The sequence below is a fragment of the Neopsephotus bourkii genome, unplaced genomic scaffold, assembly GCF_033783945.1.
Source record: "Neopsephotus bourkii isolate Nb327-2 ecotype Australia unplaced genomic scaffold, CSIRO-AGI_Nbou_v1 NB_284, whole genome shotgun sequence".
In the NCBI taxonomy this organism is placed as follows: Eukaryota; Metazoa; Chordata; class Aves; order Psittaciformes; family Psittacidae; genus Neopsephotus; species Neopsephotus bourkii.
Genome location: NW_026900793.1, coordinates 347,831 through 374,077, shown reverse-complemented (window position 1 = coordinate 374,077; position 26,247 = coordinate 347,831). Strand labels below are relative to the sequence as shown.

Here is a 26,247-nt window from a genome sequence, read left to right as displayed (position 1 = left end):
TGAGGAAGCCCCGGGTGCTCTCCTAGAGAGGCAAGGAGCAGAGAAAGGAGCACAGGCCCAGGTACCACATCCAGAGCCGCAGTGCCAACCGTGTCCCAGCACAGAGCCACAGAGGGTCCCTTGGATGAATCCCGCTGCCCTGACGGCCACCCATGAGGACAGGGGCTGCAGCAGGGCACTGGTGAGGGGCTGCTCCCACTCCGGCCTCCCGCATGCACCCACGGGTCTCAACACTCGCTACTCTGGACAAGGAAAGCCCTTGCCTAGGTCCATTCCCCAAATCCACCGGCAAACTGACAGCCTCACAGGAATGCAACGGACATCTGGGCAAGCTCGTCATACAATCAGTGTCACAGGGTTGGGCATGAGGTGGACACACAGAGCACAGGAGGGCACGACTCACAGATGCAGCACTGTCAAGTCTTTGGAGAAACTTGCATGAACACCATCAGTTAATTTGCTTTGTTACTTTTGTGGGGGGGTTTGATTTTTATTTCCATGGTGCATCCAAAGACAAGTTGTCCAGCAGTTTGCTCAGAACCCCTCGGTTTTCAACTCCTAGGATATGTTAAAGAAGAAAGCACTATTTTAATGTTTGATTTTTTTTTTTTCAAAAAATAATTAAAATAATTTGCATAGCTAAACTGTTGATCTAAGGCTTCTATGAATGGTGTGGTTATGTTTGACAGACAATGTCCACTGAACAGAGAAAGACACTAGGAAAGCCCCGTAACATCTTTTATTATGATTTTGTAATGCACGTATGCACACACACCCCTCTCTCACTCAGGAAGGGAGGTCCCAATCTTCCATCGCCCCTTTGATGGAGGATGTCAGGACATCCCGCTCTTTCCTACTAGTTGGTCCCAGCAAACACCAGTGACTGCAGCTTCCGCAGCCTGAGAGGTCCCCTACAAGCTACCAGTGCTCTAAGGTCCCAGGAACATCCCACATAAGGAAGGGAGCACATCTGCCTCGTAACACAGACGCGACACAGAGATTCCTGGATTCCAAGTCTCCATCCTAACATGTTCACACACAGTCACACACACCAAGTCCAGCTGCAGTTGGGTAGCCCAGCCTCTCCTCAGGAGCCCTGCACCAAGGTAAGCAGCCAGCATGTTTGCTGCCAGGGCTAGGGCCAGCCTCTGCTCCCATGTGCAGAGCTGGTCTGAGCCAAGCACAGCAGCTCTGCCTTCCTAACTCCGCATGCCCCACAGCCCTCTTCCTCACTGGGAAGGAGCATGGGAGGCTTTCCAGCCTTTCTACTTGCCCCAACACAACAAGAGGACTCCATCCTCTTTCCAGCTGCTGCAGAACACGCAGAGCAGCTCCTCCCTGCTCTGACATGATCCCCTGATGGGCACATGCAGCCAACATGACACGGCTCAGAAACAGGCAACCTCCGCAGCTGGCCCTGCTTCTAGGCTATGCTTTGGTCAACCGGCTGCTTCTCCCCACACAGATAACCCAACAAGCAACCACTGCACGATGGAGGCCAGCATTTTATTTTTTAACATGGAAATGAGTTTAAAAGTAGAAAGACTCCTCCAAACAATAAATACAATGCCTTCAAGAAATAAATTAATGTAGAGATTCTGTGCAGGGGGAAGTTGCTTCAATCACAGATTCAACAGCAACCAGCACTGGGTCCAGTGTGTGTGTGTGTCCCTCCAACCTTCTCCCTTGCCTTGAACTGTTCAGAAGCAGCAGGGAGCCCACCTCCTGTGGTGGGCCACAGCTGGGTGGGACATGGCCATGGAAAAGCCACAGAACCAGGGAAGTCACCAGGATTCCCCTCTGATGGCCACTGAGACATCTGGGATTGCTTCACTCATCTGGCACACAGAGCTGGCATGAGAACCACAGGACCAACCTACCTTGGATGGGACCCTCCCGAAGGGCCCAGGGGAGCCCCCACCAGAGCCCTGCGGCAGGGGCTGCCGGGAGCCCTCACGCTAGTTCCATGTGGATTTGAAGAGGATCACAAATTGTTTGTGGGGTGTTTCTTTTTTTCTCTTCTTTTTCTTACATCAATCCCACCCCCCATATGTGATGTAGAAGCCCCCCCCCACCCCACTCCCTCCCCAGTAAAAACACTTCGTCCCTGGAGTCACCCCCCCCACCCCAAGCCCACACCTCCAGGAGTGAGAGAAGTTCACAGATAAGGCAGTTCATGTGAAAGGGAGCTCGGCCCTGCCAGTGGTCAAGCCTGTGCCTCCAGGCCTGAGAAGGGCTTTGACTTGCAGCACCAAGCCTCCCCCTTCCAGACAAGACAGAGAACAGTGACAGACAGACAGACAGAGCATGGGAGGGAGGCACTCCTATGGTTTGCATTGCTGCTCCCCTCCTCCCCTGGCTCTTGCTCCCCTCGGCCCTCAGGCCCTCATGGGTCCTCTCTCTCCTCCTCCCATCTCCCAGCCCCTAATACAGTTCAGATCCTTAACAGCTAAAACAACAACGAAACAAAATGGAACAACGAAACAAAACCACCCCCACGCCACACCCTTCGCATCTTTCTCCACCTGCTGCAGTGGCCCAGAGGGGAAATCCTGACTCCCAAAAACGTCCTGCAACTTTTGCCTCCTGGCAGAGCTGAGACCGACCAGGAGCTGGGCCCATTATTTCCCTGTGATCTCTATAACATCGTCGTCTTTGTCCTCGTCATTAGAGCTGCATCCCACCTCTGGGACCTCCTGGGTTTCAAACTGAGGCACCTGGGACCGAAGGAGGCCCCCAGCCGGGTAGCCCGAGTGAGGGGACATGTAGCCAGGGTAGGCAGATGCCATGCTCCTGGGAAGGCTGCTAGGCAAGACGGGGGCTGGGAAAGGAGCAAACATCCTGGGCTCGGGCAGGAGTGACTGCGTGAAGGGAAGCGAGTAATTGGGCAGCACCCCTGTCAGAGAAGGGTTTAGCATGAATGAGGGGACGCTGGCGGTGACTGAGGTAGCAGCAGAAGAGCTGGCGGTGCCGGCTGTCAGCAGAGGGTCAGTAGTCACAGGGAACACCAGATGAGGGTCTGGGAGTAAATTGGGCAGCTGGTAATAAGAGGAGCCAGTGCCCATGTATAAGGAGTTTCCTGGTTGGGAAGCAAATGGATGGGTTAGGTTGTGGTTTAAAGAGACAGGAGGCATGGTGAACCCACCAGAGACGGGGTACCCGTGTTCGTACGGCTGCACGGACGATGGCAACTGCCGCTTCTTCTGCTGCCGGCGGGCTTGCTCCTCTGGAGCCGACGGTGAGGTTGACTTGCGCTTGTTGCCCCGTAAGTCCAACACTGAGTGGGCATCCACGTGCTGGCTGGTGGCTGGCAGGGCGGAGGACACGGAGGGAGCCATGCAGTGAATCCCCACATGCTGCTCAGCTCCTCGGGCTGCTAAGCCGGGCGCGTTGTCCGTGCGGGCAGGGAGGCCTTGTGCTGCGTTGGTGCTGGGAGAGCTGTGCCGGGACTCCCGGGCAGCCGCTGCCTCCGCGTACTGCTGCAGCTCGCTGATGATCTCGGGGCTGTCAGGGGATATGGGCCGAGTGAGCTCCTCTGCACTGGGGAGCTGCGGTGATGAGGCACTGTGTCTGCCGTTGCTTGTGGACTCCAGTGATGAGCTCTGGGAGCCTGGAAACAAAGAGACGGAGGAGGTGAGAAAGCCAACCTTGGAGATGAGAGGCAACAGCGGAAAGGAAGGTGGGGATGATCATGGGGAGACTGTGGGGCCTCCTCTGAACACAGGCATGATGGAACATGGCCAAGGAACACCACCCCAGACACTCGGGTATTAAAGCATGTGAGTAAGCCCCACACAGCACTCACAAGCCCCTACCTGAGGCAGCTGTTCGACGGTCTTCGTTGCCCTTTGGCTTCCCAGTGGTCCGGATAGCAAAAATCCGCCCATCGCTGGTCCGGATATACGTCCCTGGAACAGAGGCAGAACAACTTCATTCATCCTGAATCCATGAGCCTGTGAGACTGCCTGGACAGGAATAGGACAGCAGTGCTGCAAAAGGCCAGCCCATAGATCATGCAGGGAGGTCAGTGAGGGGTTTCTGCCCCCTTCCTCATTCATCACTTCCACTCTCAGCTTTCCTGTGTTGGAGCTCCCCCTCCCAATGTGCTGTGGGACAGAAATGTGGAACTTCATGCTTGAGACTAAGTTTGCTCTGGGAGCACCAGGAAGTGTTTCGCTGCCACAGTATATGCAGTATGTGTTGTGAAAATGAGACACCAAGCCACAAAGTTCAACAGCTCCTCTCAAAGGCATGAGCAGCCACTGTTGCAATAGTCCTGACACATCAGCTATGGTAGCACACCCGAAGCATGGGCTGCAAGCAAGCCACTGAAAGTCTAGATCTCCTCCCCTTCTTGTTTCTTTTCCTCTCAAGGGACTCATTCATGCTTTCACATCCTTGTCTTTGCTAATTAGCATTGGCTAGGACCCTATCCACGAGTCTTACCAAGACAGAGCCTTACCTTTTGTCCCTCGGATGATGTGGATGCTCTCTCCAGCACTGATTCTTGCCTGTACATCAGTGGATGTGTTCGTACCAGGGATCACAATATCTGGCAGTGGGGAAGAAACAGAACAGTGCCCATGAAATCACACACCAGCCACAGTCAGGAGTGGGGAGATGTACCACCAAACCCCTTAGCTTCAGTGCAGTTTCTTCTATAAGTGCTGCTAGAAGCAAGCCCTGGGTTGATTTCTGAGCAGCATCAGAAAGGAGCAGAGGCTCCAAGGAAGCAAAAGCCATGCTGCTCTGGCACAGCATCTCCCCTGTTCCAACAAGGACAATTGGTGATGGTACTTAAGGCCCTCTAACGGGAAATTCACTCTAAACAACTCACTAGGCCCATCCCCTTTGGACACCTGCAGGCAAAGTCCCCCAGGTACAGAGGAACCACTCAAATGCAGAGGTCATATCAGTGCTTCTGGTGGCCATCTGCCTACAGCCCATGAGGGCATCAGCAACTCACCCTACTCCTCAATTCACCATGGGCATTACAGCTCAACTCACTGTGAACATCAGCCACTCACCTGTGGTGGTGACAATCTTCTGCACAAAGACACCAGCTCGCTGTAGATAGTTGATGGGAAAATTGACAGCAGGGTTGGAACTTGAGGTTGATCCTGCATTGCCTATGGGGACATGCCGAGGCATCATAGGAATGGGAGTGGATTGAACTGGGCGGACACTTGCCACTGGCTTGTCCTCACCCTTGAGGGCTGGTCGCCTAGTGAGAGAAGGAGGGAAGTTCAGTGCCTCAATTGACAGGGATAAGCATCCTCTGCCTCTTCATTTCATGTCTATAGCACGGGAAGAAAAGGAAGAGGCAGGTACTCACCAGTTCCTCTGGCTAAAGGCAGGGATGCTTGTCAGACTCTGATCACTGGCTGGGTAATACTGTGCGTAGGACGGCCGGGTATAGGGGACGGATGCTCGCTTTTCCTCCTCATAGCTCTTCTTGGCTGCTTTCTTCTCTGCCTTGGTCAGCTTGTGCTCCTTCCGGTCGATCAGCAGTGACTCATGCTGAAAAGGCTCCTGCAACCCCACAGCACCGAGGTTTTGACACCAACATACCACAAGAGGGAACCAACATGCCTCAAATGGCAGCCACCCTAGTCCTGCATCAGCACTGTCTTCATCCCAGGCAGGAGCAGCAGAGAGGGGAGCTGGAGGCAGAGCTGGGCACAGCAAAGCATGCGTGGGGCAATGCTTGGATGTGACCAAAGCTCAGCTTGAAGAGTGAGAGAGACAGCTAAGCCATCACTAAGCCTGCCCAGCCAAGGTCATTGCTTACCATGAGCACACAGTAAAACCCACAAGCCAAAGGCCAGGCTGAGCACAAGCACAGAGACTACCAAGATACTAGACACCAGAGCCCCATGGCACGCGGTCACAGGCCCACTGTGCAGCACCACCCTGCCAGGGGAACTCTTGACAACACAGGCAAGTGCTGGCTGTCACAGCTTTGTTTTAAAGCCACACCAGGAAGAGAGGTGGCAGCAAGCTGGGACATGCCACTGCCACCTTCCCACCCAGCACCAAGTTGAAGAAAGGGATGCCCTACAACCTGCACCCAAACCTAATCAGGACAGAGGTGGCTCTAAATGTGCAGAAGATATTGCAAGGCTCTTAGGGCCCCCTGTAGAGGATTTTTTACCTATTTGCACCAGCACACACACGTATCCTCCTGGCCACCATGTCATCATCACACAGTCAGACTCCTTCAGACCTACTGCCTGTGCCAGCAAGGAAGCAGGCTGATCTTACCTTGGTGATGAGGTGAGGATACTTGAGACAGGCTAATTGTAGAACAGACTCCTTTATCTTGCTTGGATTGAGGGAGAGCTGAGCAGGGTCAGATTCCTCCTCCACAAAATGCAGCAGGTTCTCCACCTCTCGTCGAGTGAAGTTCAACACTGGGTTCAGATCATCCACCACCCGATCTGGAAAAGAGGGAGCAGGGTGAGCAGAGAAGGGAAGTGATAGATAGTGCTGCCCTTCCTACACTAATAGAGCTCCCTCATTGCCATCTGCACCATCCTCAGAAGCCTTCTGCAAACGTCAGCCACGTTCAAAGCCTGTTTGACCAAATCAGGCTGACAAATGCCTTGTCCTCCACACTGCACAGCAATGCAATCACTGGGCTACTGGCATACACAAACATGAAGCTAATTACAGATGATGTCCCATCTCACATCACAAAATGGGAAACATACAAGCCCTGAGACAGAACTGCAGCTATGTCAGTATGTGCCCTCCCAGAAGTCCCACTAAAAAAGCTCAAGTTAGTAACCAGGAACTGAAATTTTCATAACTCTGTTGAAAGCTCAGAAATACAGCAATGGTCCATCGCCCACAAGAGCCTAAAGTTTTCCTTGGACATTCATTCCTGCACACAGGGCAAATGGGAGCACATGGAGAAAACATTCATAGCCAGGACTCTCCTGGGAGCCAGGCCAGCTGCCAGGGGTCTCCACCTCGAGTGCAAGACAGCACGCTGGGCTGCTGTCTCTGGAGTTAGATTTCGAGACAAAGAAGGACATGGGCAGCAGAACTGTTTCTGGGTCACCCCAACCCTCAGCTGCCTGCTCTACGAGAGCAGCTTGACAGCTGGCACAAACCAGCACAAAAGGTATTTCTGGTACAAGCGCAGGTCAGAACTGGAATGAATTCATTATTCTTGGCCCTTAAGTAAGCACTATCAGTCAAAGGTATCAGTATGTATTTTAATCTCGCTATTTCCCCCTCTTGCTGCTGGAAAATTGAAGCACAGAGCTATTTAAACAACCAGTTGAAGACAGGTTGTGCACAGCCCTGCTGCAGGATGCTGGCTCTACAACCCCTACTGCTCTGCCATGAATTGCTTATAGGATGTCACGTCACTTTCAACTCATAAATGTCAAGCAAAGCCCTAGGATAGTATCTCTGTCACTTTGGCTGTCTGCTTCTCAACCTTATGAAACCAGAGGTTATGAAAACCACAGAAATGGAACTTAAAGGATCTAAAAGGACTAAAAACTAAGAGTGGAGTGCCATGTCCCTCAACATTACCTGACATGCCCTGCTTGGAGATCTGACGGTCATAGATCTTCTTCTCAAGAGTGTAATCAGACACCAGTCTGTAAATGTGGCATGGCTTCTTCTGCCCGTAGCGGTACACTCGGCACACGGCCTGGGCGTCATGGCATGGGTTCCAAGAAGCATCAAACACCACCACTCTGTTTGCTCCAATGAGGTTAACACCCAAACACCCAGCACTGGAAATAAAGGCAAATTTCAAATTGCTGCCTTGGCCAATTTTCAAAGCTTCTAGGCAGGGACAATCATCACAGCCAAGAGTCCATGAAACGCCTATGGAACATTCCCTCCAATCATGCAGGTAACTTCAAACCCATGTCTGGTTTCCAAGACTGTTGTTAAGTGTTGCAGAGGACTAAGGCTAAAATTCTACACCCCTAGGGAATTCAGAAGCAGATGGCACTATCATCCCATAGAGTCTTGAGACCATGTTATGAAGAAAGTTAAGAACTGAAACCTCGTGAGCATACAGAGCATCAGTGTGCGAGTTCTCCACTCTGGCTTTCTGCTCCAGCCAACTTACCGTGTGGACAAAAGAAAGAGCCAAACAGAGGTGTTGCTGAGATCATTGAACTGGTTAATCAGTCGTTCCCTTTCTGAGGCAGAGGTGCTGCCATCCAGTCCTGAGAAGGAAATTGAAGACACATTTAAAAGCTCTGTTTGGGGGAATCCCATCAGAATAAAGCCACTTCCCAAACACTGAGCTTTGTAACTTGCTCAGAACCAATTACGAGTCTGCCTCAAGCCATGCACTCCAGGACCTCAGCTGGGCCACTCTGTACCTCTAATTTGCCCAGTCAGGCAGGTGCAATACAGTCAGCCAGGCTGGGATTTGTTCAACTGAAAGATCAAGTGAAACATTATTCAAGCTTGGCAAGACCAGGACTGGGAGAGCTACAAAACACCTAGCCCATTAAGGTTCTGTATTAGGCAAGATGGATAGCAAGCAAGAACAGCAGGAACAAGAGAAAGCAAAATAATGAAAGCCTTTGGCAAAACCCCAAAGACTGGATTTGAGCACAGAGAGTACTGGTCTAAAGGAGTGCAGGGGGTATCATCTCTGTTCCTGGGCAGCAGCTTACTTCTGGCAGCTCTGCAAAAATCAGGAACACCATATTCACTGCTCCTCTCAGTCCTGGCTTGTAAAGTAGCCACACAAAACAACCGCCCATGCCAGGACAAGATTTAAAGCTGGGGAAGAAGGGAGGAGGAATTCACAGCCCTGAGCTAGTGGAAGCATTCCACAGTGATTCTGGCTTGGGAAGCAAGATCTAGAAGATAGCCAAATGGGAAATAAAAAGTAACTTTTCCAACTTAAAAAAGCACTAGTAGGCGAGTTGCTAAATATGTCTAACATCTTCTAAATAAGATGTTGAAAAGAGGATTTAGAAATTATCAGTTATTTGCTATCTAACTGACTTTGTCTTCTCAAGCACCTAAAGTAGGAAATCTGAAAGAAACTTCATCAGAAGAATGCTTCAAAAGAGCATTTTCATGCACAGGGACAATTACAAGAAGGTAGGTGACTTTCAGGAATTAGTCCATCACAGAGGATCAAACAATGTCACCTCGAAAGAGAGGAGGATTGGTTGCACTCACTGTAATAGTTGATGTTTCGGACCCAGTTGTGAACTCCCCCATCTGAGCCTGGAGGACTCGGCATAGGTCTCTTTGCCAAAAACTCTTCAATGACAGATAGGGTAGACAAGCTCTGGCTGCAAAATCAAGATCTCTGTTCAGGAGAATGCCCCACAGCAGCAAAGGTGGAGAATCATAACTCTTTCCCAACCATGCCAGCACTGGTGGTTATCAAACCCCAGTGTGCAGCAGCACACCTCTCAGTAATAAATGATAGTGGCAGAAGTATAAAATCCATGGAGGAAAACCAGGATTTAATACAACAAAGGAGAAAAGGGGAACTGCCACACTATTCACCTTGTGTAACAACCTCCTAGTACCAGGAGGGGTCCAACTACTCCAGCATTTAGTGACTGTAGGATCAGTGGTTGAAACTTTGCTTACCTGAAGACCAAGATCTTGTCTCCAAGCTTCACACTTTCTTCAATTAGGTGGAAGAGTAACACCATCTTAGGTGAGTTCTCCAAGACTCCTGTCTGGTAATCACACAAGATGTCTTTGGCCTACCAAGAAACAGAATACTATTACAGGTGGAGTTGCTCATTCACTGTTCAGTTCAACAGTGAATGCTGATGAGAGAAATAAGTCATTGCAGAGAGGTTACAGACATTCAGTTGGTTCAAGTGACAATGTCACTCCCAACTACTGCTGCCTACTTCACATTCCAGAAGCTCCAGATGACAGCCTTCTTGGAGTATGGACGAATGAGCATCCTCTTAACCTCTCCTGACTCTTTATCCCAAGACCTCTCCTTCAGCCCACTAAATTCACCACCATCTTATCTAGATTAAACTTTACCCTAACACCTTTTTAAACACCCTTTTTGGTCAGATGAAATCAATGGTATGAAAGAGGGCTGCCTGCACTCCAGCCTCAGGAGAGTCCCCCAAACCTCACCCTAACACCTTGCAGACATGCTTAGCAAGATGCCATGTGGTAAAGAGAAATTCCCAACTCTTAAAGAGAGGAGTCTTTTCTTTGTCCTACTTCTGAAAAATGCCTTAACAAAAACAGTTACAGTCTTCCAAAGTGTCTAACTGATGTTTATCATAACACTCCAAATGAAGAGTTTTCTACCACTGGTACTTACCCACTCATAAGTAACGACCTGATTTGCTCTCTCTTGAAAAGGGTTGAAGCCAACACTCTGGAGGAACTTGCTGTTGGTAGCTTCTCCAGCTGGTGATGCCAAAGCATTACTCTCTGTTTTGACTTTAATTCCCTGAGGCTGGCAGCGGGAATTAGTACTTGCTGTGCCAAGGTCATCCACATCTAAATCCTGCTCGTTTGCCAGATTTTGCTTTTGCAGAGCTTCGTACAACACATCTGGATGGTTCCAGATCTGAAGGGGTAACAAAAGAAAGTGGTTAGGCCTGCGCTGGCCTGCTGCTTGCCAATGATTGTGGACTGAAAACTCCCGCAGCTATTCAAAGGAAAGAAGTAATAGCTCAATCATCTCACCATCCCCACATGGAATTGCAAGGCGCTGCAAAGAAAACAAGTGTGACTGCATTAAGGTACTGAAAACAGGAAACATGACTCTGCCACAACACAAGGTATAAGCCATCTTAACTCAGGCTATCCCAACTTTAAAACTGCTCAATTCTTTCCTTGAGAAAAAACCAAAAGGCCACTGTGCATCCCACATAGCACAAACACAGAGGAAGTTGCCTGTTTGCACTGCAGCAGGTAAAGAGATAAAAGTACCAGCTGATGGCTGCAGGTTTCTTACACAAATACGAAAAAGACATTTAACATCTCTGCACCCCAGTTCTGGAAGTGGGGATAACAATTCTGCTAGGCCACTGCAGGGCACTCTGGGGAGAGAAGATGTGCCTGGTCAATCACATTCCGAGCTCCTGTTTTGACTCCTATTCTTGGCTTTCCCTTACATCCTAGAATATTTCTTTACATCTCCTGCCAAAACCTACCTTACAACAGACGCAGAAAGCTTTGAGTGGGTTGAGCCCCAGCCAGCCACTGTTGCCTGCATCTCGGAACCGGTTCATGAACTCCGTATAAAGGGCCCGCTGGATCTTTGATAGACGTACCAAAATGACATGTTCTTCCTTAGATGGGAGCTGAACCTTCAGCACACTGTGGCCTCGCCTGTGGAGGAAATAAAGAGAGAGATTAATAGAGGGAAGGGAATTTCCCATCTGATCTCTCTGTGGGTGCCTGTATAGTAAGATTTTGACTTCTTGTCCACCTGGCTGCAGGGAAAAAGACCTCTAGTTGCATACTTCTCTCATGCACAACACTTCCAAGATAGTCTCCCTGCAGCCAAAACCAACTGTAAGCACAATTACAGAGATCTCGAATGTTATAATCTTCTAGCACAGGTCGTGGTGTTAAGAGGGTGATGAAGTCCTGTTTTCCATGATCTCTTTTTAGCTCTGCCAATGACCAAAATCTCCATTCAAATCACTGATCCAGCATCTTAGAACCCTCACCTGAGAAGCAAAGCTGATTTGTTTCCAGAGCAGTGGAGTTACTGTCACTTTTCATGACTGAAGGCTCATGAAACACTTTCAGATCCTTGGGTAAAGTATGTCAAGAACTGCACACTGAAATTAACTATTAAGACATCAAAATAAAACTGAAATCACTCGTGCAGTTAGGGATATTATTCTCCATTGTCAGAGACTGTGGTACCAAAGCAAACCAACTTTACTTCTAACCACAAGGCAAAACAGAGCCATAAGGACCACTTTACAGTCAACAAATTGAACAAGACAGAGATTCTGAGGTAAATATGGAGCTGCTAACCCAAGAATGTCCTCTGTATGCTTAAGATCCTCCCAGAAACACAATTAAGGTACCTATTTAAAACTCAAGCCTAAGAAGCTGGATTGATGGGCTAAACTCAACTGTATGAGGTTCAACAAGGCTCAGTATTCTGTCCTGCTCTTGAGTCACAACAAGCCCATGCACCACTAAGACTTGGGGCAGAGTGGCTTGAAAGCTCCCCAGAGGAAGAGGACGTGGGGGTCTTGATCAACAGCCAGTTGAATATCCTGGCTTGTATCAGCAATAGTGTGGCCAGCAGGACCAGTGCAGTGATCATCCCACTGTACTTGGCGCTGGTGAGGCCACACCTTGAATCTTGTGCTCTGTTCTGAACCCCTCACTGCAAGAAAGACAGGTACTGGAGTGGGTCCAAAGAACAGCAACAAAGTTGGTGAAGGATCCAGAGCACAAGTTGTGTGAGAAGCAGCTGAATGAACTGGGGCTGTTTATACTGGAGAAAAGGAGGCTCAGGGGAAAGCTTACTGCTCTTCACAACTACCTGAACAGAGACTGTAATGAGGTGGCTGTTGTCTCTTTTCCCAGGTAACAAGTGACAGGACAAGAGGAAAGGGCCTCAAAGCTGTGCCAGGAGAGGTTTAGGTTGGGTATTAGGAAACATTTCTTCACAGACAGGGTTGTCAAGCATTGGAACAGGCTGCCCAGGGAAATGATTCAGTCACTATCCCCAGAGGTATCCAAAATATGTGCAGATGTGGCATTTAAGGGCATGGTTTAGTGGCAGACTTGGTAGTGTTAGGTTAATAGCTGGACTCTATGATCTTCAAGGTCTTTTCCAGCCTAAATGATTCTACGATTCTATAAGGCAGTTAAGATCAACTATATTGCAATAAACTCAGTAAACAAGCAGGCTAATTTGGGATGAAAGAACTCTTTGCATGGACTACCATCAAGAACTCTTTGTGGACTCACCGCTGCACAAAGCCTTCCAGCAGGCTATGCAGGACATGACTGCGATACCTCATGAGACGGACATCTTGAGGGGTGCTGTCAATACACTGCCCATTCAGAATAGGGCGCTCAAACATGTTGCTGAATTCCTGACGAGAGCCTAGAAAGTCAGGCCGGACAAAGTCTACCATGCACCAATACTCAATGAGGTTGTTCTGGAGCGGGTAGCCAGTCAGCACCACCCGCCGGCGGGAGCGGATGTTCTTCAGGGCCTGCGAAGTGCTGGCATGGCAGTTCTTTATCCGGTGTCCCTCATCACAGATAACCACATCTGGGCCAGGGCGAGACAAAGCTTTCTCAATCCCTGAGGACAAGGAAAATGAAGTCTTAGTTAGAGCTGAATAAGACAAAGTTGTGATTTTATATGGTCACCAACTTGACAAACGGAAAAAGAAGGGCAGTTCTGAAAAAGAGCGGTATTCATGAGTGACAGAGAGCAAAGCTGATTCAGGAGATAAAATGTGACTAGCTCCAATTGAGCATAATGTCATAATGACCAGACATAATTGTGCCTTGATTTCTGCTCAATGACCTACACTCTATCAATCTGGGTTTCTTGCATCAGATAGGACTGGCAAATCTCACACAGACAAATCCTCAAGTCCAAACTTTTATACTTACTTACAGCTATTGCAAGAAACAAAGGACTAAACCAAAGCTCAACAACCTTCTATCTCCACAGAGGATCCTGCCCAGCAGAATTTGATTGTGTCAGGGATGCTAAAAGTAAGTTATAGGTTGTTTCCCTGGGCTGCCAGAGCTGATAGCTGGACAACAGGATCACACTCTTCATCTCTCTCAAGGACTGGCTTCCCACCTTTCAGAAGCTCTTGCTGCCGGTCTTCTTCATCCAAGTCAATAATGACAGGGCCAGCTTGTTTCTTTGTTTTCTTCTTCCTGCCAGTGGCAAAGGACTTCTTCAGTGAGAGAAGACGGTACATCTCATATCCCATCAGCAGCACACCACCTTCTGTCACCCAGTCATTCACCACCTTTGCACGTGCAGCTGTTGTCCTGCAAAACAAACCAATCAGCCAAATAAGCTGTAAGCGTTCTCTCCAGTTTCAGTTTGAACTACTGGATTGGAGTCTGCCCAGAGCAAAAGAAACCTGTTCAATTAATTAAACCACTTTTCAAACCAGACAGAGGAATACAATGAAGTTTCCTCAGGACACAATCTGGTAGAGGAAAAGAAAAGTTGTCTCTTATGTGCCACAGTAGCAGGTTGAGAATGACAAATCCTGACAGGAACTGAGCTGTAAAAGGTTCTCATGTACAAAAGCATGTCAAACTCGAGAGCACCTTTTTAAAGAGCTGTTAAGGAGATGACCTCTGCAAAAAACATTTTCATTAACGTACATGGTTGTAACTGTCTAGTTGTTTAGCCCGCCTTGTCATCTCTTCCAATGCTAGTGTCCCTCAATTATTCCTTCTCTGCCAGCCTGCTCAGAATTGGTTCAAATCAAGACCCCATCCTCACTCAATCCTCCCAGAGCACACCAGATCCTATCCAATAGTAAACATATGGTTGAAGTAGCATCAGCAGATTCAAAGTACAATTCCACCCAGAAGGTGAAGATCTCAGCAGATTAAGTGCACGAACATATGTGATAAACAGAGAGTTCCTCCTTAGGATCACTACATTGTCCTGAGCCATGCAAGACAAGTGATCAGAAAGGAAGCAGAGACCCATGAGCCAAGAATATACTTCAGACCAGGCTGTAACTGCAATCACTAATCTCTCCTTTCTGGACAAAGGAGGCTTTGTATAACTTGCTAGAATCCCTCCAGGACAACAGAATTCACAGAAAGTCACAGTGCTGGGTAAAGGAATCCCAGTGTGTGTGAAAAATCTCATGAAAAAAACAATCCACATTTAAAATGAGAGACACCTGGTAGAGGGAGCACATGCCTCAGGAATCCCAAGCTTCTGACAGAACTAGCAGTGTATCACCAGAAACAAACCATAGCACTTCTGCACCTCTCTGCAGAAGGAGCTCTGTCTCTGGAACTGGGTTCCTGATCTCAGCATATATAGAAGAACAGTGTGAGAAGGAAGTACAAGATATAAACACTGAATGAATGGCAGTTATTCTTTCCCAGGTACCAAAATCCTCCCTTCAAAGACAGTATCCACAACAAATGCAGAGGGGTAAAGATCTGGGAGTCAAGGGCACAGAATTAGCCCAAACGAAACAGTCTGCAACAGCAATACTTATAACAGTTCCATAAGATGCATTTCAAGGGCTCAAAAGGGCTTTAGTGGCACGTACTTGTGTTCATCGTTCAGGATGTGGACTTTGAAGGTGCGGGGCTGGACCTCTTTGGAGTTATGATCAGCAGGAAGGTTTTCAGGTGCTGGGAGCCACATGTTGAATTCTGCTAGCCAGTTTTGGAGTGTATTCACCTGAAAGAAGTTAGCCATGGAAGGATTAAAAACCCAACTGAGGCACTCAGGATTTTAAGAGTAAAAATGAGAACAGGGAATGACACCCAGCTGTGCCCAGACAGGAGCAGACCACAGCATGTAAACTCAGGGATATAGGGGACGAAAGAGGGAGAAGAGCAGCAAGGGTGTGACAGAGCTTGTCATGAGATGCAACAAATAATTGATCTTCTCTATGCTAAGAAAGAAGTAGGGCAAAGAAGCCCCACAGCCAGCCCTTCACATGGCTACTTACAGGTACAATGGCAAGAACAGTCTTTGCCTCTGTGTGCCGAAAAAGTACATCCAAGAAAGAGATGACCTGTATTGTCTTCCCCAGGCCCATGCTATGTGCTAAAATGCACCCAAACCCACTGCTGGTTTTAAATCTCTCCAAAGACTCAATCAAGTTGTCATACAGGAATCGGATCCCACCAATCTAGACAGAAAAGTATAAAAGGTATTAGAATTGCAGGAGGAAAAAAAACAAGGTGGGTATGAATTTAGAGTGGTAAGCACATCAGGATTGCACAAACCATGAAGATATAAAAGGGATGTTTCAAGTTCACTACAGTACTCTAATCTAGGGAGAGCTCAGAAAACATTTTTAGATACTCATAAAACTTCCTGATAATATAACAGAAAATCAAATTTCACATATATCCAGAGAATCTGAATTGGGGTTGATTAGTTTGAGTATAAATATAATTCTATTTTTAAAGTGTTCATCTAAATCTGCAAAGGTCTGATGATAGCAATAGCCCTGGCCTTCCTTTAATTTGTCCTTACCATTTCCCTGTCCACAACAGCCACCACCACAACCTGAGGGGTCAGAGAGCCCACCAAAGAAGTTCTGTTGAGATTACAATTACCTGAATTAATTGCATTTTCAAGACTATTAAAGCCTACCTGATGAGGTTTTACTGCATGTGCAAGCTGGGGAGCTAGGAAAATGTCCTCCTCGTTTGGTGGATGGTTGATATTGACAATGACTTGCCCCAGAGCATCTGACTGATTTAAGGCATCATTCACATGAGAGCCACTGCTCTCTTCACTGCCATCCTCCTCCCCTTCATTGCCAGAGTCACTGCTGTCCACAATTTGGAGGGCATCATCCTCTCCTGAACTCAGCTCAATCACTTCTGTAATGTAATCGAAACAGCAGAGAGTAAGGGTAAAGGTTAACGTGCTATCAGGATTATCATGCTGCTGAGAAAACAAAAAATCGTATCAGGAAAATAAGGCTACCATGTTTTATAGTTCTACAATTGCCTAATGACCTATTCTGAACAAGTAGGCACAATGCATTGTGCACACATCAGGCCCCTCAGACCAGCATGTAAAAGCATGAGTTTCCATGAGTTTCCCCATGTTTCTGAGAACATTACCCCAAGCTGATCCAAACAGAACATGAGACAGTTTCTGTAAGTCTCCTCCACAAGTCTTCTTAATTCCCAAACCCAGAAACGCATTTTATCTGTTGATATAATGTCTAAAGACCATCAAGGAAATCAGGCACTCTACCAGAGTGGCACAGAAGTGTCAGGTTAGATCCATATGGGACAAGGGACACAAAGACCACTTTCAGTTGCAGATCTGAATACTCTGATGCTTCTTTTATACACAGCACATGATGCCACATCTCATATAAACATTCTTCAGCAGAGCTCTGAGCAAAATTAAGTGCTTTTATAAAGCAGAAATAAACACAAGTTTGCAAGAGTGCCTGACAGGCCATTTTATAAATGTCAAAAGTCCAGAACTGGCCATTTATTTGGAAACCAATAGGTCTACAAAAATCTGCAGTGATTCACTGCTGGAGCATCCGACCAGATGAAAACAGGAGATTTGTGGCTAAATAAGCAGCATAGTGTGAGAAGAGCAGGCCAAGGCAATTGGTCACTTACCATCTTTAATGCTATTTTTTCCTTTAGCATCATCTTCACTGCCACTGCTGGTACTATCTAGGCAGATCACTTCCTCAGCCAGGACCTGAGGAGGGAGCTGGGTAGCCTCAGCTGTTCTGAAAACTATGTCCTCTACAAACATAAATTACAAACAATAAGTAATTCATAATAATGGGGAAGGAGACAAAACTGTTCAGAAACCAGACAGTATTTTCTTCCACTTTTGCTTCAATAACTTATCCCTGGAATTTTCCATAACAGACTCTCACTGTCTACAATACTGCTATGACTCAGCTTCCTGGGTCACAATCTCCTTCTTTCTCAATATGCCTAACAATAGCCCATTGCTGAAGGCACCCTCTCTGCTGCATACCCTGGATAGGGTACACCAACCATGCAACGTGCTGAAGTCCCTTTTTTCTGGGGGGGGTGTCTCAGGAGTAAAAGCTGCTCTTCCTCCAGCAGAGAAAGTACCAATTGCTGAAGGGATGATAATGGCCCTTTGTTAGTAGGGACACTGTAATAATTACATCCCACATATCATAAACAACTTTTGATGATCAAGACCATTTGTTTGCATGTTTAAGTGCTGCCATGTGGGGAGAGACTAGCTAACGGGACCAAATCAGCACTACTGCAGTGACTCAGCAAGCAACGATGTTTTAAGGGCTGCAACCTACTCTGCAAGAGTTAAACTGTTTTAAATAACTGTTATTCTTTCTCCCCTACTTGTAAAAATGTTTTGAATGCTTGCACTTGAGGGAGAAGATACATTTTCTTCAGAGGCAAAGTCAATTCAAGAACTCCTTACCCCCACCACAACTTCCAACTGCACTTCTCTGCCCTTTACACCAGTCTTAGAGGCTGTGCTATGAAATATAGCACAGAAATCACCAGCTTATAAGACAATGCAAGATGACATATCCACCAGAAGACAAGGGTGATGCTTAACCATTTATACTGCCTATTTCACTGCTTGCTGAAACATGCAAGAAAGGACAAGGTTACACCATGAACATATGTGCATCCAGCCTATTATTCTACCATCCCTAGTTTCAGATCTATGCATTACCAGATCATTCACAGTACAAGTATAACCTGGGTCAAGGTCACAGCAATTCTGTCAAGACCATTGGTTTAAGGTTCCACAGCAGTTGGAAAGGTATGAGAGACCTGTTCCAGCATCCTGCTTACATGCAATTAACTTGTCAAAATACCTTCAACAAAAGTTACCTCTCACCATACAGCCACAGCATCTTCATTCAGGACTAACTCAGAAGTGGAACTCCTGAGTAACTACAGTGAACACTAAATACACTGAACACTAACTTCAACTTCTGAGTTACTACACTGAATCCACAAGTGGTTTGGAACTGCCCTTTCAAGAGTTTACACTTGAAAGTCCAAGCGCAGCATAGAATCATAGAATGGTCTGGGTTGGAAGAGATCTTTAAAGGTCGCCTAGTCTGACTCCCCCTACAATAAGCAGGGACATCTTCAGCTAGATTGGGTTGTCCAGAGCCACATCAAGCCTGGCCCTGAATGTTTCCAGGGATGGGATATCTACCACTTCTCTAGGCAATTTGTGCCCATGCTTCATCACTCTTATCATACAAAAAAATCCCTTGTATATAGCCTGAATCTACCTTCTTTTAGTTTAAAAACATCACCCCATGTCTTATCATGGACAAGCACAGCACTACCTTCTTCTTCTGTCCCTATGAATATTGCTTCAGGTGACATCTTCCACTACTTACCAGGAAGAAACTCTAGGGGTACGGTTGGTATAGTGGCTGGATAATCCTTCCGCTGCTGCTCTAGCCGTTTCCTTCTCTCCAGCTCTTCCTGTTGGGCTGTTTTTGTCACAGCTTCCAGTTGGTCCTCACGCAACAGCTTTCTGAACACAGGAGTAGAAAACCATGATTTAGTTACACTCAGTTTCTTCCAAAAACATGAATGGCTGTACTGCTGGCTCAAAAGATGATTGACAAGCTGAAGATAGTCTGTCAGCTACACAGACTAGCAACATCATCTCCAAATTCTATAGGCAAATTCTACAGCTATTTCAGGCCTGTGCTTCCCAACTATAGGTAACACTATTATTAGTCAAGGAAAAGATGAAAGTTTGACAGAAGCAAAATAATGAAAGACGGAAAACTAGGAGTGGGTACGAATATCCTTAAACTAGGTTATCACTGACAAGTTCGTCCACCTGAAAGGATGTTATTTATTGCCATGCAAGTTTACAAACAGAAAACACACAAAGTCATGCCAAGAAGATACAAAAGGCATCAATTTATTCACAAAAAAGTCATTACCCTGATTCTCCCCTGATGTACTATTTTCAGGAACTAGGAATTCTAATGGCTTTAGCAATTGTTTCAAAGGATGCTCACAAAACATCTTAATTTTACAGGTAATTCTCATTACTTCCAAAAAGTTGCTCCCCTCTTCAGTTTCACATGTGCTGCCTAGAAATGAAGGCTCTTTTGCCAGAGGAGGGGTGCAGCAGAAGGAGTGCTAAAATGCAGCTCCTTGAAATTAACCTTTAAATCCACCCAACCCACTTTCCAAGGCCTAGTCAATGCTCATTTCTTTGGCTTTAGGAAAATCAACCTGCACAAGCTTAAGTATGAACCAAAGACCACCAGGGCATTACATACAGGGCAAAAGAGCTACTTGCTGCCACTGGAGTTCCTGCTCCATTGTGACTTCTTTAAGCATTTTAGATCCCCTTGAACAGAATTTCAAAGGGAATTACCACTTCACAACCTGTCGAGGATATATGTGGTGACTTATGCAATCAATTACTGCCTTATAAAATCCAGGTGAAATTGATTTCCAACATTTCAGTCACAGCATCCTGCCAACAATTAACCAAGATAGTAGAGAGGAGGACTGTATTTTAGGCTATTTGCAATAGGATCCTCATCAGCAAATATCTGAAACTGGATATTTACTTAATGGTGATGCTGTTTTTCAACTGCATGTTTTAAAAGCCAGCCGCAAATACACCATTTTTGCAATATATTCCATATCCAGATATTCACTCTCCTGAAATACCAAACAAGTCTGCACCCACATGCAGCACTCCAGTCTGAGAACATACTACTCCCACTACTGAAATCCTAAGGTTTTGGAAAAGAAAAGCCATCTGGTTTGCCAGCAGTGGAAGCAAAGTCCAGAGATTTTGCTTTTACCCAAAGGGCTATTATGGGACCCTAGCTCCTTCTGTCCTGCTCTGTCTACCTTATGTTCCTCCGCATGTGAGACGGTTTCTGAGCCCTCTTCTTTTTGGTGTCCTCAGAGGCCAGGCTCTTGTGCTGGTTCTGCAAGTGTCTCTCTGCCCGCTCACTCTGAGATGAGGTAGTTGAAGTAGAGCGCTGCCATTCTCCATCCTCTGTGTGCTCAACATGGTCACTGCTGAACACAGCTTCCTGGGGTTGGTCTAAAAACACAAGGAGGTGATAACATGAGAACAACTTTGCCAGGCTGGCTTTTACCTGAGCGTTTGTCAGTATTTGAGCTGAATGGAAACCAACAATCCCTACTCACACTCATTTGCAAGCATGTTTCTCTCAAGGTGCAAACTGGGGTTATCTCCGACAGCCAAAGTGTGTTAAGTTTCACAGCGAAGGGTCTGTTCCCAGTGAAAGCCAAGACTAACACACAACCCAAAAGCATCCCAACAAGAAAACAAGGCAAAATTATTTCAGTCCATGTAGAGCACTTGCTGCCTCAAAGGCCTGTTTTCCTACTCGGGCTGATGAGCTCTGATGAAAACAACTCAAACCTCTTTCTTTGTTACACATCATTCAAGAGAGGTGGAAATTTCCATTTACATGACACCTGTAACCACCTTCCAAGCGAGCAGGATATACCATGCAAGAGGTTATGTCTTTCAAACACTGGCCCATGGCTTAGCAGCCCACTCTGTGGTTTTATCACCAGACTCCATTCATGAGTTAAATGGTAACATCTTGGCAAGCTTTTTTATACACAAAAGGTAAGTGGCAATACTCTTTCCACATTATAAATCACATGCATTCCCTTTCATCTGCATTCTACTGTTTTCAGACTTCCATTAATGGCTGATTTCAGTCTTAAGCACTATGTGAAATGACACCTTGTTCTATGTGACATTTTGCTCTTCAACAGGCTGGCAGTGACCAAACTAATACTTGCAGAACACAGAAAGAAAATGTTTCTTATCAAAAGCTTCCCTTGAAGTAAACTGGTTTTGACAAGCATTGTAATAGCTTCTTCAAAGCATCTTGTTCCCTTGTGTCAGGCGAAGAGATACCCTGAACCTCATCTCATAACCAGCTTTCTTGCTTATACAGTGTATCTGTGCTAATGACTGAACTGGACTGACACTTCGAATTATGAAGGAAAGACAACTTTAGTGCAGAAGAATGTAGCAGATGAAGTAATACAGAACCAACAGAATTCACATTGTGACTCTGGGATGTGGAGGCAAAGAGCTGTGAGCTTAAACAAAGGATGCTTCAGTATAGCACATTCCATACACAGGCGCCTCTACAGCTGCCACGTTTATGTGCCTACTAAATTAACCTTACCACTGGTATCACCTCTTAAAATCGAGATGACAAGAACTAGATCCACACCTCAGTCAAAAGTACCAATTTTGCAAGCTTCCTCTCCAGACATGCCTCCAGACCTGCCCCAGCATTTACTCAAAGTCTATCAGAATTTCTTTAGGATTTCAGGGCTCATCCCACCATGGATCAGTACCAGCAGGGCAGCTCAAACATTTCTGCAAACATCATCCCCAGCAAGTCCTACATATACTGGAAAAACGGGTATCCACAACTTACGGGATGAAACAGATCTCGTGATGAATGCAAGAAAGAATTACGCTGCATGTGAAGCTAAAGGCAAAAGGGTTTGCTGCTACAACCACGGTGGTTCTGCTGCCACAGCCAAGGTCTTGGAGCCCTGTCCTCCCACCACGCCTTCTTAAACTTCCAAGCTCAGATATGACACATCACATTCACTTGCAGACAGAGAACTGTGCTGGGAATAAACCCGGTTTCCCAGGCTCTCCAGACAACAGCTCTGCTATCTGAGCTATGGACAAGTTTCAGCCACACTACCTGCAATTCTTGGACACCGTTTCCTTCCCCCTGGCCCTCTCAACTCCTGCTTACATAACTAGATCAAAAGACTGGATGAAATAGGGCAAAGGGAAGCAGGGAGGCTGTACACGTGACCACACGCACTGGGATGAGTCATTAAACCGGAGACAAACACTGCCATGGTTACACTGCTGCCATCTCACCCTGGGCCCAGGGGACCTTGACAAGGCATCGGAGAGCACAAAGTCATGCTTGTTTGGAAGAGGAAGCACTTTTCTCCCCACACCCCTGCAATTATCCACGTCACCTCCTTTGGCAGTGACTCTGCCACCCGTTTTGCCATACTGGGAAAGGGTGCCTTCAGGATGGGGGTGATGCTAACAAAACCCAAGGGCTCTTCAGCCGAAAGATGAGGCCATTACATGTCTCCTCTCTATGTTTTCCTATTTGTCCAATTCCTATGTAGACTCATTCCACCTCTGCATTTTACCTTTTCTTTCCTCTTAATCATATGTAATACAAGTTCTGGTGAAAACTTTGCACAGCTGGATCAGACAGGGGTTTTTAAAATATGACTTATGTGACCAGGAGCCTGAAGCCCAAAATCTGATGATAAATTTGGTCCTGCACTGAGTGCAAGCTCTCAACTGCCACAGCCATGTCTGCTCAGGCTGGTGTTTGCCCTGTCAATACAAGTTCTGAGGTGAGGAACACAATCTGTGTCTCAGCCCACATTCCTGACACATATGTATGTAGACACTGAGATCTCTTCTGACTTAGTGACAGAGCCAAACATCACACTGATTGAGGTGCAGCAATCAGCAGAGAGGACAGCCCGCTTCCTGAGGCTGGGCTCATCCTTGCCACTATAATGAATAAAGCCACTTTCAACAAAGCTTAGTAACACAGTGATAAAAAGACAAGTTTAACCATGCAACAGCTCCCACCACACCTGTGACACAAGCTGGCAGTTACTAACTGGAATAGTTTGGTTGATGTTTTGTACTAAACTCCTGATTGTGTACACAGCCTGTGAACAGCGAGGCTCCCTGCTGCAGCCGTGTGGCTGTGCTCCAGCACGGTGAGCTCCAAGCTGTGTAACTGGGACCCACACTGGGACAGGAACACAACAGGAAGCAATAAATACATACACAAAAACCTATTTTGTACAAGACAAAGTTGCAGTTGGGTTGGCGTGAGTGTGGGAACAGCCTCATTGAACAGGTCCCATCAGGTAATCGATGGAATAATACCTGCCCCAATTTTGCCAAGACTAAATCTACAAGAGAAACACAATTATGGTTTTGTAACAGGAGCTCAACACGTTACTCTGACATGGCTATACAAGTAGCTTTTTACACAATACACAGATTCATCAATTCATCAGCTATGTTTGCACTTTGACAACTGCCTGATCATGCTCACGCTGTTGCTGTACTCTAGGAAGATGCAAGCAGTTACCCACACTGCCTGAATGAGAAAAGCATTGCCACCAGCCCACAGGTAACAATCCAACACAGCCTTGCACAGGGAGATCAGCCACATATGCCCAAGCACAGCTGGATGAAAGAGTGGCCCAAATCTGCTCAACAGGAAACAGCCATGGGTCAGTTGTGGCGGCTGATGAGGATGTAAACCCATCCATGCTTACACACTGTGGGCACTGAGAACCAGCTGGAACGCAAACAACTGCTGGGTTCACACCAGCTCTGTTGTATGTTTTGCACTGTGCTCATCAGAAGAGGTACCAGATCTACAAGAACAGTTTCCTGAAGGTAGTGGTGATAACAGCAATGCAGACAGTAAGCTTCAAGAAGCTTATTCAGGTGGGTTACAGCTCTCCGTTTGAGAGGTCCTCAAGCAGTTCCCACTGTGCGGGTCCTGGGTTAGACACTGCACACACCCAAGCACTCTAGCCTGCAAGGCATCCTGCATGCCAAGGGGGGCACAACTATTCTGTCATGCACTTTAAAGGTTTATATGTGCCGGCACTATCAAAACCCAACAGACATGATTGCAGCATGGTTCTGGTTTGTGCTGCAGACGAGGGGTTGCCAGCTTTCTTTGCTCAATAAGCAGCAGCAACCACCGCCCCCAGCCATACATACATACAGGGGGAGGTGTTTGGCTTCTCAACCAACACTAGTGTATTATGCTTTAGAAGTCTCTGTAAGGAATAAAGTCGTGACTGCTCTCATTCTGCTCTGCTTTTGATGCTCCCTATGTGGTGTGACTGCTGGAGCTGCCCCTAAACATTGCACACAGGTGTGACTCATGATGCCTGACAGAGCTAATGATTTGTCCCACAGTTGGGCATTCTATTGCACCCACACTTGTCCTTGCAGAGTACTCTCAAACTTCCCTTAAGACAGCATGGGAAGCAGCTGGGAGAATATTCTCTAGCATCTTCAATTCAGCAATGAATTGCTCTTGACACACACAGCCTTTGCTCTGTGAAGAGGCATAGGTTGCTGTGAAGTGTCATGAAGCAGCAGGTATGTCTATTTGAGGTGTGAGATTTCTTTAACTAACAGCCTCCTGACACCAAGGTGTGTGAGAAACGGTGTTATAGTTGCATCCAATCTCCACACTCTAAGGCAAACCTTGGTAAGTCCATGTGTTTGTGCACACGCAAGTGGACATCCACAGCTCTAGAAACAGTCCAGCACTCCTAGAGGCATTGAGGGTAAGGCCTGAAGGTCCCCTACCTGAGGCTGTTGCTCAAGGAGGCCCAAGAGACCCCTCATTGGACAAAACGCTGTGTAAGATGATTACTTCCTTACCTCTCAGTTACTAGCTAGCTCGTGTGGGTAGCTAGGAAGTACACCATCCTCCTGGGAGGCCAACTTCTCTGCTAGAGTAACATCAGCATCTCCAGGGAAGGCACACCATTGAAAAGCAGACACTTGTTTATTTCTAAAATCATTTCACTGTGGAAACTCAGGTTACTGAACAGCACTTATTTATTTTGCTGAGCCTTTGGGAATTATTTCCTATCCTAAGGACAGGTGTGTACACGTGGTGAGGAAGGCAGCTGCACAAAGAGCAGCAGGAGTTAATTCTTACTTTGGGAGCTGTCTTTTGTCCCGCACAGTGAGCAAGAAGCAGTTAAATATTATTGCAGGCACCCTGGGAACTTCCATGCACTTTGTGGGCAAAGGCTTGTCAGAGACTAGCTAGTACTAGCTGGTACTACTGCAGCCGGTCCTGAGCTGTCAAAGCAAGAATGGGAGGAGCACTGAGGGATAGCACAAGCAAGACTAATTGCACAGCTCCAGCTGCAACACTCGCAGCCACTGACACACTGAACTACAACTGTGCCAAAGGCTAGAGAAGGGAATCTGCAGAGCAAGCCTGACTGCAAAGGCACTGACAGGATGGAAGATGTTCTCTGGGGTTATGTGATGCTTTCCCAGTGCACTGGGCACTGGAGAGGTGTGCGGCTGATGCCACAGTTCAACTGCACCTGAGGAGCAGCAGTTCTCTGACTGTGGTGTAGCAACCACCTCAGAGGCTGGCAAGAGCCAGAGTGCTCTGGCTCATCCTGTATTCAGCTGTGGAACATAGAATATTCTGAAAATATTTGATTTTTCTCTGTATGCAACTGGTGCATGGGTGTCACGCAAGAAGGGAGGAGGGGTGTCTGCACAGAGCACCCTCTCACAAAGGCAGCATTGACACTCCACGGCTGGAGGCAGGAAACTGCTTGTGAAACCTCTCAAGGACAGTGTAGGCGAAAGCAAGGGGGAAGCTCAGACTCCCTCCTCCTACCTGTTGTAACACCCGGGAGAGCCACAAAGCCCCCTGCCAGGGCTTGACACACATCAACACCTGGTTCCTTCCT

At 47.0% G+C, this 26,247-nt stretch overlaps 1 protein-coding gene across 4 annotated transcripts in view; it reads right to left on the bottom strand.

Annotated features, from left to right (window-relative positions):
* Nucleotides 1-452: 452 nt before the first annotated feature.
* RAD54L2 (RAD54 like 2) overlaps nucleotides 453-26,247 on the bottom strand; it is a 45,146-nt gene continuing 19,351 nt past the window's right edge. For 2 of the 4 annotated variants that reach the window (XM_061346918.1, XM_061346919.1), the window contains exons 2-21: nucleotides 20,554-20,752; nucleotides 19,062-19,201; nucleotides 17,305-17,436; nucleotides 16,307-16,539; nucleotides 15,654-15,836; nucleotides 15,246-15,379; nucleotides 13,790-13,986; nucleotides 12,934-13,276; nucleotides 11,145-11,322; nucleotides 10,304-10,555; nucleotides 9,598-9,716; nucleotides 9,175-9,290; nucleotides 8,099-8,198; nucleotides 7,549-7,754; nucleotides 6,265-6,440; nucleotides 5,336-5,532; nucleotides 5,028-5,224; nucleotides 4,463-4,552; nucleotides 3,816-3,908; nucleotides 2,121-3,610 (exon numbers count right to left, since the gene is read on the bottom strand). In XM_061346918.1, the coding sequence (XP_061202902.1) occupies nucleotides 2,622-3,610; nucleotides 3,816-3,908; nucleotides 4,463-4,552; nucleotides 5,028-5,224; nucleotides 5,336-5,532; nucleotides 6,265-6,440; nucleotides 7,549-7,754; nucleotides 8,099-8,198; nucleotides 9,175-9,290; nucleotides 9,598-9,716; nucleotides 10,304-10,555; nucleotides 11,145-11,322; nucleotides 12,934-13,276; nucleotides 13,790-13,986; nucleotides 15,246-15,379; nucleotides 15,654-15,836; nucleotides 16,307-16,539; nucleotides 17,305-17,436; nucleotides 19,062-19,201; nucleotides 20,554-20,752 (4,274 nt within the window). In that variant the 3' untranslated portion in view covers nucleotides 2,121-2,621. Of the gene's footprint in view, nucleotides 559-2,120; nucleotides 3,611-3,815; nucleotides 3,909-4,462; nucleotides 4,553-5,027; nucleotides 5,225-5,335; nucleotides 5,533-6,264; nucleotides 6,441-7,548; nucleotides 7,755-8,098; nucleotides 8,199-9,174; nucleotides 9,291-9,597; nucleotides 9,717-10,303; nucleotides 10,556-11,144; nucleotides 11,323-12,933; nucleotides 13,277-13,789; nucleotides 13,987-15,245; nucleotides 15,380-15,653; nucleotides 15,837-16,306; nucleotides 16,540-17,304; nucleotides 17,437-19,061; nucleotides 19,202-20,553; nucleotides 20,753-25,186; nucleotides 25,302-26,247 lie in introns of those variants that run through there. The other 2 variants (XM_061346921.1, XM_061346920.1) reach the window with 2 other exon arrangements.